At 37.2% G+C, this 13,046-nt stretch overlaps 1 protein-coding gene across 4 annotated transcripts in view; it reads right to left on the minus strand.

Annotated features, from left to right (window-relative positions):
- PCCA (propionyl-CoA carboxylase subunit alpha) overlaps positions 1-13,046 on the minus strand; it is a 275,758-nt gene that overhangs the window by 120,880 nt on the left and 141,832 nt on the right. For all 4 annotated transcript variants that reach the window (XM_061349292.1, XM_061349291.1, XM_061349290.1 and 1 more), the window contains one exon: positions 12,570-12,672. In XM_061349292.1, the coding sequence (XP_061205276.1) occupies positions 12,570-12,672 (103 nt within the window). The remainder of the gene's footprint in view (positions 1-12,569; positions 12,673-13,046) is intronic.

A 13,046-nucleotide genomic window follows, 5' to 3' on the forward strand; every position in this document is an offset into this window, starting at 1 on the left:
AACATAGCAGATGAGAAAACCCCAAGAGTTCATTAAAAATCATATTAGATAACATCTCTTCAATAAGTATATCTTCAATAAGTACTAATTTCTCATGTCTAGGCAATTATAGCACATAGCAGAGCCCCAGTGCCTCGCATTACCTTCAATAGATCTTCTACTGCACTTTCAGCTTACACCCACAGTTCACGCAACTGAGCTTTCACCACCTGATATTAATCATCTTTACTCCTTATGACTAATGGAAAGAGAACAGTATCTCTCCACAATGAGTTAGACCTTAGATGGGCTGAACTACCTTTGGGTGATGCTTACCTGTATTTATGACGTTACTTGGGAACTATGAATCTGGGTCACAGAAACCCAGGTTCAAATTGTCATACGTATTGAAAAGAAGACAAATTTCTATTGCCCTCCATGTATTTTCATCCTTTTAATAGGACAGTTGCCATTGTTTCTATTATGGTCTCACAAGTAAAGAGAAGAAAGACAGTTAAGGGGAAAAAAAAAAAAGTGTGCAGGTTTCCTACTTAGCTAAAGTTACACACATCAGATGTGAATGAAAGCATTTCAGAATAAATTATTAAAGTAGGGTTGATTGTGAACAAAAGAAAATTGTAACAGCTAAGTGCCTCATGCTCAGTATTAATAAAAGAGACTTGTGCCCACTAAGCTTTCTGCTGACTAAAGTTGAAGTAGAGAAGCCAGGCCATGTAGGTGGACTGGACCTAAGGAGCGGCAGTAACACAAAGTTTAACACAAAGTGGGTCTTCTACTTAGATTTCCTTTTGCTTTTTTGGGGAGAATCGTGATCAATATAGCATGGCAACATAAAAATGGCCATACTGGGTGGCCCAAGTATCCATCTATTCCAATATTCAGTGATCAATGGTAGATAGACAATTGAGGTATAAGAACAATAAAAGAATGTGGTCACACTTCTACAATGTACTTAACTAGAACTTCCTTCTACTTCCTTGCCTTTCACCAAGACACTTAGCTCAGTAATTCACAAAGAAATAAATTTCCTAAATACAAAATATTTTTCATACATACACACTATATATATAAATAACCCATATATAATATAGAAACACAGAACAGTTTCAGTAATATGCCATATATACAGTACTTTTTTGTATGCAACATAAAACATTTTCTTTAAGCATGATTTCTTACACATCTAATTATTATTTAATGAATATGATAACATATATGTTTGAAAAGATGGTACTGTTGTTCTTTCTTAGTAAGCTTATACAGAAAACTATCATTCTGTGAATGTTCCTATTCTATAAACAACCATGAGCAGATAACTTGTCTGTGATCAAAAGTATGTTCAAAAAAGACATCAAGAATATTTTTTTTTATAACACGCAAAATACAGATACATTTTGAGCGGAAAACGTGAAATAGAAGAACTGTCGTGCAAACATGACACGACGCACGTTACCTAACTGGTTTTGATACAGTGTCTGCAACTATGCCCACTGGTATCTCCTGAAAATTTATATGGAAAACTAAAACAAAATATCAGAGAACAAACATAAATAGCAAGGGAAGAGCCAAAGTATTTACAAAATACACCTTCAGAAGTAGTGTATGGCAGCTGAGAGAGGATACCTCAGGAAGATCTTTAGAAATGGTTCTCACAACTTTCCCTTCAAGCCCAACCCCTCCTTTGTCTCTGGGGAGTTGTGTTCTACCCTATAAAGGCTGTGAACACAACAATTTCTGAGGGCAATCCCACTTTTTCCAAACTGTGAAACAACAAAATGCTATCAGCTCTCACTAACCCTTCCATGTTTGGTAGAAAAATGGAAAGCAGGGCCTGAAGAATACCATTCATGTCACCAAGACATATCACATCACCACCCATGGCAGAGAGAGGAGCCTCAGAAACATGCACCACAACACCAGGATAAAGACAGAAGCTTAAAGCCTGGGAAGGATAAAATCTAACAAATACCCCAGATTTTTTAAGTGCTTTTTGTATCTGGCATTCAGTAGACAAATGAATTATTTGTATCATGGCACTAATCACTGCAGCAACACAAATTTTACTAAGCACCACAGAGAGACAGGATAAAGACTTGTCATCCTCTCCTTTCTAAGTCAATGGGTAAACATCCCTGGTTTCAAAAGAAGCAGGTCCTGAGCTGTTCTTTCCTGTCCAGTCTTTCTCACAGCAAGGGCTTTGAAGATATATGCTAAAGGGAAGCCACAGCCAAAACAAACTCCAAGCACCACATCTAAATTACATGGAGAAGTAAACCACTGAAGACTGGTCCATGAAGGATATTAAAGAATCATTCATAATCACAAAACGAGAGTCATCCGAGAAGTCTCAACACAGATACAGGGAAAAATAGTCAGGCCTCTGAATACTTACTACAAGCCAACAGAAACCAGGATATTTTTTATTTAAGCCACCATCTATCTCAAGTATCCTATCTGAAAATAGATGACATATCCATGTAGTCTTTCTTTTAAGGTTCACAACACCACCAGGTTACAAAGACAAATACAGAATCTAAGGAGGAACTTTAAATGCAGGTAGCAGATCACTGATCTTTTGTGTCATTAAAATCACAGGCATGAGATTCTACTCCAAGATAGTGAATAGCAGCACAATTAGCAATGTTACCTCTCAAGTAATTCTCCCATTAGAATTACACAAATCTACACTGTCACACAGCAACAAATAGGCCTGTGGTCTTAGATATTAAAAAAATGGAAAATGTTCTTTTTTTTACTGGTGCTTGGTAATGGACATAACAGGAAATATCTTAACAAGAAAGTGAAGAAAGAGCACTCCAAAACTTCTGACACAAAGGGAGGACTCCTTTTTCTCGTGAATATGTTTCCTCAATATTTTCACTTAAACACATACACACACACTCTAAAACCATGCAGAAGTGACCTGCCTCTCTAAAAGTTGAAAAGAAAGCAGTCTTAGCTCAATCTTGTATGTTTACACTTTTAATCTTACCCTTAAACAAGACTGAATTGAGCATAACAGCACTGAAGGTCAGCTTCTATACTGGCATATCAGATTTCAAGCCAACAGCTCTTTTATTTAAAATATGTTAGATAAAAAGGTAATATGCTCTCTCTAAGAGTTCCCTTGAGGTTAGAAGAACCAATAAATTAACTGTTACCATATGTTTGGCTCCTTTTGGCAAAATTCAGTAACAAAACACTGCCAAACCTCTTTTGGCAGGTAATAATATTTGGTAGCTTATAGTACAACTTGAGGGAAAAAAGAAGATTGGACAGAAAGTTTGGAAATTATTAGAAGAAACTGCATGTCTATCTTTATATAGTTAGCTACATGCTGTTGAAAGAAAAATTCTAACAAAGTCAGCTCTATGGATCTGATCAATAGTAAGCAGCTAACTCCTCAAAAAGAGCTGTATCAAATGCAAACTCAAACATTCCAGCTAGTACAGTAATGCAAATATTCTGCATTTAGCTTTTTTAAACCATGCTAGATATAGATGCTATTTTGCAAATAGGAATACCAATTCTATAAGCTTTTCAAGTGTTAAAATGTGTACTATTAGTGCTTTCATTACAGTGGGTGTATTTCACTACAAATGAGCGAAGTCTGGGCTTATTCACAATGGCATGTTCTTCAGTTTAACTACACATATATACGCAATTAAGACTAGAACACGACAAATAAAAAGCCTTTAATGCTACACCTTTAAATGTAATTATACATATAGAAATTCTGGGCATTTTAAGGACATCTATTACGGATGTTATTAAAATCCAGCTAAACAGGTAGGTGTGAACCAGCTGGTCCTACTCCTTTACCAAGAAAAGCAGGACCTGCTCGATAAAGTCACAGTTATTAAAAAAAAAACCCAAAACCAATGCTTTTTCAGATATGAAAATGTCAATTTCATATTTTTTTAATCATCTATCATAACATACTCTAAATTCATTACTATTCTAATTTCCAATAAAATGGGTATAGCCTGTTGTTCATGCCATTTTGGTTTTGCATGTACAGGAAAAACAGGCATTTAAAACCTCTGTATTTCTTTAATCAATTGCATCATCCCATTAAATTCTAATTTTGAAGTATATAAATCACTTGATATTCAGCTTACAGTTCCACACAGATATCTGGCAAGCAGTTTGAAGCAGGCTGACAGGTAAAGGCCAGACATTTCACTTCTTAAAGCCACGTTATTGCACAGTTAATCCTATACTTGCATTAATTTGATTACAAGCACTTACAGGTAAAAGTAATCCTAAAGTGTAGGTGTAAAGATTATAATATAAGCTTCTGGATGGTTTTTCCAGATGAAAAATATTTTTTGCCATTTTACGGATGCTTGCCTCGTTCAGCCATTTGGGATTTTGTTAATAATCTTGTCATTACTGTATTCATCTTCTGATTTCTTCTTTTTTTTTTTTAATTTTTTTTTTAGGAAGGCAATTTCTGTGAAGACTTGACACTGAAATCAGAGACTTTATTACCCTGCAAAATACATTCACAGTTCAAACTATTTAAGAGGGTTAAACAAAATGCAAACATTTAATGCAACATTAAGCATGTGAAATAAAAACTTGATTGCCTAAAGAAAGCATGCTATGCTGTTACCCTGGTGACAGGTTAAAAAAGGATTGTGAGCTGAATGGCTGTATGATATGAAATTAAAATGTTTCACATTGAACAATCCAAAATGAATTGGGAAAGGTTAGAGCAGAGGAGAGAGAAATCAATTCTCCAATGGCAATGGTGAATGGAAGTGAAGTCTGAATAGGATTTGCCAGTGGGGTGCAACAGCTGCCAAATATCCTGCAGCCAAAGAATTACAATAATACTGATGAAGTGTGCAAGAGCTTTTGGAATCATTGCAGGGAACAGAGAAATACTCCTACAATAATGAGGCCATTCTGTGTCCCATCCCACTTTCACAGCTGAATCAAAGGAAAAAGAAACGGTTGAAAATTGTAATACTCAATACAGAGGTATAAATGAATTATCTATCCCTTCAATCAGTATCTTATGTTTAACTACAGCCCTTATGAACCATGAATGAAACAAGCATGCTAAAGAATGGACAAATCAAGACACATACATGTAAAAGTACGCAGACAATACTGAATGACAGACTTTTTCTTCCTATACATTTTGTTGACAACATTTCTACCGCAATAGCATCTAGAATAAGCTACACGCTACGCAAACAGCAGGACACAAGCAGTGCCTCGAGGAACTTCAAAAGGTAAGGTGCTGATGTTCGTACTTATCTTTTTTACGTTAATAATTTCAGGAAAGCAACATTAGTAAAACTTCTCACATGAAGGCAGTTACACATGTGTTCACTGAGTTTAGAGTCCCCCAAAGTCAAGATAAACTTTGCCGTTCCATAAAAAACTCCAGCACAACTTCATTTCTGCCCTTCAAAATTCCAAATAAAATGTACACATGGAGAGGAAAAACTACGCTAAAAGTAGCCATAAAATGATCAGGGAGCAGGTGGCAATTAGCACGCACCTTTTTAGTACTACAGTTTTATTCATACACATTTTACACACAGACAAATATTAAAGAACGAGTTTAGGAGGTGTAAACCTGCATGACAGGAAGGAATTGTTAGGCTTATAAAATGGATCAAAGTAAAGAAAAGAGAGGGTCCTTGTGGTAAAGATCGGCCAAGAGGTTATAAGAAAAGCACAGATGAGAAAAGGGCCAGATTCACAACTAAAAAGGGCCAGGAATATGACAGCACAACAAAAAACATTCACAGGTGTATACTATGTAAATTCAACATTAAGTGAACAGTAGCCACAGAAGCTTATAAAGCTCCTACAGCAGCTGCTGTTTTCCCAGCAGACATGGTGAAAAAATAAGAAATAAACATAGGGGCTTAGCCAGGTCCATTTACTTTGGTGAATGGCTTTCCCACCAGCAATCACCTCAGCAAGATACATGCTGCTGCTCTGGGGATCCTACCAAGAGATGTTCAGCAAGGTTCAAATTCTTTCATAATTATTATCTTCATCATGGTTTCATAATGGTTATCAACTGTAAAGACTCAGCAAGCATGAACACTTGAATGCCCAGGACACCTTTTTCCATACAAATGACATAGGGATGATAGGCTACAACAATTTCCCATAACAGACCATTGTTTCTGGAATATATGTTCATGAATCAGTGGAATGATGGCTCAGCATTCAAATGCCTATATAAACACCTTGTATTACTTCTGTTATCAATTCTGATTCCATTAATTTAAAGAAAAAACATGATACATACATTCTGTAGAAGGTCATAAATGCAACCTTGAAATGCTCCATTTAAACTTCTCTATTTTACATAAAAGTTCATTTCCACTGGCCAAAAATACCTGGTTCATATATCTGCATCAACTTATTTGTCTATAACACACACAATCCCCCATGACAAGCAACTGAACAATGTAGGAGTGTAAATAATACCAGATTTTAAAGACAGCTAGGATGTTACATAAGGCAGCTGTTTAGCACTGATTAAGCAAGATTACACAAAAAAAATATTTAGTAATTATTTATGAGAGGTCAAAAGAACAACATTAAGTAACACCTAAAGAGACAAGAGAAGCTTGTCACAACCAGAAAAGCTCATTATAAATAAGGATAGCACATGAAAAAGGGGAGAACGGAGTCTTAGTACTTTACTAGTCTATGGGGAAAGAAAAAAAACACACAGTGGAATAATAGTCTGAAGCTGCAGTAGTTACATAAACATATTGAGGTCTTTCAAAGGCATAACAGTAAATCACAAAAAGAATGCTTGACTTGTTGACCAGGAGACCAGAACAGTAAGGATAAGACAGTGTTATTTTCATGAGCTAAGGATGACTGCATAACTCCAAAGTGAGGGAATAAGGAAAGCCACAAGTGGGCTGGACTTAGTCATCCTTACCAAATGAAAACAAAGCGTTTTATCTTTATATGACACCAGAGGGTATTTGTAGAGTAAGGCAAAGTATAAATATTTAGCTGTACTTGCCATAACTGTTCATGTTATTACTGCAGCTCTAGGGGAACAAAAAAGTAAAAATCACATAATGCAATTGACATAATTCAGCAGTGCCTATGACTGTGCTGCAAGAGCTCTTCCCCTTTCCAAGAGGCCCATTCAGATGACTCCAGTGAATTTTCCTGACATCATCTTCCTTCTTTTTAAAATTAATGTAACATAACCTTATTTTGTGCTGCTCCAGCAGTGCAGGAGAACCAGAAAGCAATCCTATTGGGCAGCTGACCATCCTTCCATATGGGGAAGCCCTAGGCTGGCAAAGAGTTGGCTCTGTCCCAGACTCCAGCAGGGTAATAGGTGTAGTCTATGTGAAAGCAAGCATGCCTGGGAGGTGCAGGGCTTTTCTGCTCTCCAAGTCCTTTCCTTGCTGCCCTAATCATGCTATGGCAAGGCAAAGCAGGCATCCGAGCCATTATTACTATCTCTGCCTGAAGATTTATGTCAATATATCTATACCAAGCCAATCTAGACACAAACGTACAATAATTCATTAAATAAAAAGCTAAATATATCCATTTCAGTCCTTGCAGTTCACCAGTTGTGTTATGTCCACCACACTGGACCCCTGCATTTTCAGAGTTTTTAAATATATAAAAATTCAGCCCAGCTATTTCAGAACTTGACAAAGACTTGCTTGTATCTTGTCTCTAATTTCTCACTATACACTTACCCTTCCTGTGAGAGCATTATTTTATGCTTAGAAAGCATTATCCATTATAAATGTCAAAATACTTTATACATGTATGAATGTATATAAGTATACATTTATAAATATTTATAAAATCTCAAAAATACAGTAAAGTATTGGGGCCATTTTGTCTTTTTGGAAACTGAGGCCCAAACCAACTGACTTCTCCAAGGTCCCAGAAGAACAGTTAGGAGTTTAACCCAAGACTCCCTAATCTCAGTTTTCTATATTAAACGCATGAGCAAGAAAAACCTTTAGGTTTTTTTTTTGCTAGCAATGTAAAACATTTTCCAATGCATTACCATCTTTTTGCATGTTAATATGGGCATGCAGCCTCACTGTTTTTTTCCAAGTCATAAATGATGAAAGGGTAAAACCCATAGAAAAATTAGGAAAATACACTTGGCAGCCAACACAAGCAATGCATAGGAAGTGCTGCAGGCAATTGGGTTTAGAAGTATAAACATTACATTAGTAGACCCATGAGATAGCATGATGTAGCCACACCTGGAGAGTCACTCTCCTATTCCCCTCCCAACCCACTAATGAAAACAAGGCTGAAGCCAAAATGTGAAGATTCAACTGTACAACATCATTTTTGGTCTCAAAGGCTAACTACACTAAACAAACGTAAAATAAGCTGGATTCACTTCAGCCAAAATATGTTTCTACTTGAAACAAGATTGAGTTCTGTCTAGAAGACCTCAGGGTTTTACTAGATGCTGTAAATCTGTTCAGCAGCTGTGGGTGGCACCAGTTTCACAATAAACTGGGCTATGGAATAAGTAGGAAAAGTCCTAGGTGAAATAGCTGAAAGCTGAACAATGAAACAATCATCAATCATTCATGGCTCTTTCCTGTAGGAAACATGTGCCCCCATTAGCTGAATATCACAGTGAAATATTCATACTAGTATCTGGCTCACAAAATACCAAGCATTTCATTTGCTAATCATCTTTAAAAAAGAATAAAAGCAAAGAACCAAACCACCCCACAACAACCTCTTTCCCCAAAAAAACCTGGTTAAGTAACAATCAGTTATTTTTTTTATGTTAAAAAAAAAAAAAGGCAAAAAACAAAATAACCACAGAAAATGCTCCAAGTATCCAGTTGCATCACAAAAGTAAATGTCTGTATTCCTGTAACTCTGAGCATGTGCAGGTCTCTTGGAGCTGTTTTAGCTAAGGGTTGGCAAATTAATCCTAGGAGACCGTTGGTGAGGTCTGGGGCACATACCAATGCACACAGTGGAAACTCACCTGTGGGTGCTCCACCCAAGTCATAATACAATTTATTCTAACACAGGAAAGGCAAACCAGCCTTTGGCTTGTGGCCTGTATTAACCTCAAAGCCACACAAACTACTACAACAAAAAATCCCCACTACAGGCATCACATCTAATTGAAACTAGCTGAAGAAAGTTGGGTGTTTGATCCTAATGAGGCAATAGCTCGCTGATCACCAGAACGTGTTCCAGCAAAAACCCTACAGTTGATGATTCGGTCACCCAGGGGATTACAAAATGCATATTTTCCAGTCACATCCCTGCAAATATCATTGACTGTAGAGAAGAACCCCCCTCTCAGAAGCCTGCTACTAGGCTCATCTGTCGCACAGAATTAAGGCTGTCCTCTGCATTCCTCTTATATGCCATCCTTTGCTCACCTGTTCCTCCTAGCTACACGTTCCCACTCCTGTAGCTCTTCCAGAATAATCTCACTTGTCATGAGTACTTAACCTGCTTCTGTCAGAATGATCTAAAATATTATTAAACTGTTTCTATATTAATATGAGTCACTTTAGCAGAACCAGAGTAGAAAGACACTACACACAAAGTCACGCCTCCACACCAGGTGAGGAGGAGGAAAGGCAGAGACCAAGGGAGGAGCTGGCTTGGACAATGATTCCTTAATCTGGCTCAGCTGCATTTCATCTGATGAAAGTCTCAGTAGCCCTGACAGTGAAAGGTGGATCATCTATGAAGACTTCCAAGCATGATTCTTTCTATTTATCTGGCTAGAATAACAATCCTGAGCTTGGGCTGAGTAAGGGGGAAGGGAATCCAAAATACCCCTGCAGTTGTGAAAAGAAGGCATATTATAAATATTTCTTTCGCAAAAGGGAAAAGAAAACAAACCAAAACTAAAGACAAGCATGTAACTCAAGTTCAGCAGAAAACTATCTATTTGACAGCTGTGATAAGTTTAGAAGAAATAATGCATGATTTTGAAATACTACTTTTCAGTGCAATTTCTTACACAAAATTTTTTCAACTGCTTTCAGTGCATGCAAAAGAAAAAAAATGCTGTCAACATTAATAGTGCCAGAGAGCTGACATTTTGAAGATGATGCTCAACATGGCAGTGTACTTTTCCAAACCATTAGGAGAATGTTATGGATCAACTTTGGAGCACGCAGTCTGTCTAATCCCCTTACATCCTCCAAAACGGATTTAAAATACACACAGACTCCAAATGCCCAATTCTGCCACAGTGAACCACATCCAAGATTACAACTGTCCTTTTTGATTTGTTGCCAGTAGCACAGGTTCCTACTCTGCACTTTTTGTTTACTCATATTTTTTGAACAGATTGCAGTCATACCAATAAAGATGTGCTTTCTATGGCCACAATCCTGCTCCTTAAATGGTACCCATTACATGGAACACCTTCAAAACCAAGTCAGATGTAGTTCTGGTAAGTTAAGGAAATGTCCTGAAGAACCCTTGATGGGACTGCAGTGACTTCCATATTCCACAGTCCTCAGTCCCCTCTAGAGGGAGTCCACTAACTACTCTAAGGAATAGAGAACATTGCCCAAGACACCACACAACCCTCTGATCTCATTCTGCCTCTATTTGACCTTTCCTCTGAAGAAGCTGCATGATTTTAGGGGAAAGTGTAACATTACCAGGATTTCTTTTCTTCAGAAGTTACTTACGAGTGAGTAATTTTGCATTATCTTGTCCTTTCTTGGCCTCAAACAGGCAGCACATGAACACCCATCATGGCAAGAGAAAGTGATCTTCCCTGTACTGAAAAGATCTATTAGCTTCACCATTTAAAATCTGAAAAATCAGACCTCGATCTAGTGTTACAAACTTCATGTAGCCAGTCTCTGCTGCATTCTCTGCTCATGGTGGAGGAATACATGCAAGGGAGTTAGGATAGTTACTCCTAAAGTAAGCTAATTTTTTTTCAAAGCAGTGTGTATTTGTTTCCCTACTGCAGCACAAGAAGGGATGAATGACCACTCAATGCAATACTTCATGTATATATCTGATATCTCAGTTAGTTGTCTTATGCCTTTTCTATGAAGATACACAGACACCTAGTACTAAAAGAAAATACTTGCAATAGAAAGAAAACATTAAAAGATTCTGCAAAAATTGGACTCCTGTTAGCAAATAGGAACATTTTACAGGCCAGAGGAAAAATTCTCAAATCAGACAGAGCAGGGAATGCAAGAACAGTTTGAGAATCACTACTTAGATCAACAATTCCTGTTTCTGACTTTAAGTACAAAGTAATCTATTCTCTATAGCAGTACCAGGGTATTTAACTCACTATGCTGGCCAATAAAAACTACAAACAAGGCTCCTACTCATTCTCCCTCATACATCTTTTATTGAGAGAACAGTGGCCTTTTGAGTCTGTTCTCCTCCTTATGCCGTCTGCTATAGAGGATATAACTTGTAGAAAAAAAGGTGCTTAACTTTCCCCTATAGGTGCATAAGGCAAGCGATGACCTAGCCCTACATATGCTATATATTACAAAGCCGTTATGCTTGCCCTAAGTGTCTCTTTTTTCCTTTTTTCCTTTTTTTTTCAACACCATATGGTACTATTTATCTTTGTGGGTACAAATAAAAATAAAGACTTCTTGAAACCACATTTGATTTATTCCTGACCACTGTAAAATCAGTAATAGAATACACTATCAAACCACTGGCATGGAATGCGAATAATATCTGTCCTCCATTCTGACTTCCCTTTCACACAAACATGCAACTACATCACAGAATATGAGGCCAGAAGAAAGACTCATGCCAAAGTTCGGTTTCACTGTACACAACCATTGCAAACACCATCTACTCAAGCAAGTTTCAGAAATTCAATTGTTCTAATAGAAGGTATTAACAGACTGACAATTATGGACAAGAGGACAACAAAAGCTAATGGAAAAAAAGCATACCGTTCCAAGAAGCCAAAGAAGTGAATTAGTATTTTGTCACAAGCTATTGTGATGGCCAATTAACAGTACTACCTAGGTTACCAGAAGCTACTATCCAAAAGAATGAGGGAGTGGGGGAACAAAAGCACCAAAAAACACACTTAACGCAAGGTACTGACTCTTCCAGCATCTACCAGTCGGAAAGTGTTTTCAGAATTAGACCCTAACCTATTAAGATTCTTCATCAAGGTAGCAAATTACTCATGAATCCACAATATTTTAAACCTCTGCAGCTGAATATTCATATTATCCCCAAGTGCTTAGATCACTTCAAATGGGCACATGGGAAATTTGTGATGCTCAATTTGTGGTTAGTTACTAATGCAACAACATTCTGCATTAATGAAACTCCTGATGTGCATTAATTACTGTACTGGCTTGTAACGCATTTTTGTGCCTATTACTTTGCTAATACATGGAATAAAAATAAGCATGTATGACTTGTGTGATTAAGGAAATGTAAGCCACAGCTCATTTGAATTTAGAAAAACCGGGCTGTATTAAGAAACCATGCAGGTTTCTCACCAGTGCCTCTTGTGCATGAGACGATGCCATTAACAAAATGCATCAGCACATCTGAGTTCCTAGAAATGAACTTACCTTGGAGTCCCTAGAAATCGCTGTGATCTCAGTTGTTCAGACACATACAAAGATGCTGCTGTTGCCAGTAGTTCTCTTCTTTCAAGATCTGTCAATTTATGCCCTAGTTTTCAGAAAGCAGTTAAAGAAAATGTATTAGATATCACAGACCAACAAGGACACAAAAAGTAACAACTACCAGTGCAGACACTGAACAGTCCTTATGCAAAACGTACATTTTCTCCCCCCTAAATTAAGATGAGGCTTAGCACAGCAGACGCTCTGAGTTTCATAGTTTAGATTGCATGTTTTCACACAGATCAGCCCTACTGCTAACACTGGTATCTCTGTTAAAAACAATTTGACAACTGAAGGAAAAAAAAAAATGGAATGATGCTGTAGCATCTTGTTTTCGTTACTGAAATGTCACTGGTTGACATATTGTGCCTCATGCTGGTAAGGAATCCATCTGTACATTAGAAGTTACTCAAAATATAC

This window comes from Neopsephotus bourkii, unplaced genomic scaffold (genome assembly GCF_033783945.1).
Source record: "Neopsephotus bourkii isolate Nb327-2 ecotype Australia unplaced genomic scaffold, CSIRO-AGI_Nbou_v1 NB_398, whole genome shotgun sequence".
Taxonomy (NCBI): domain Eukaryota; kingdom Metazoa; phylum Chordata; class Aves; order Psittaciformes; family Psittacidae; genus Neopsephotus; species Neopsephotus bourkii.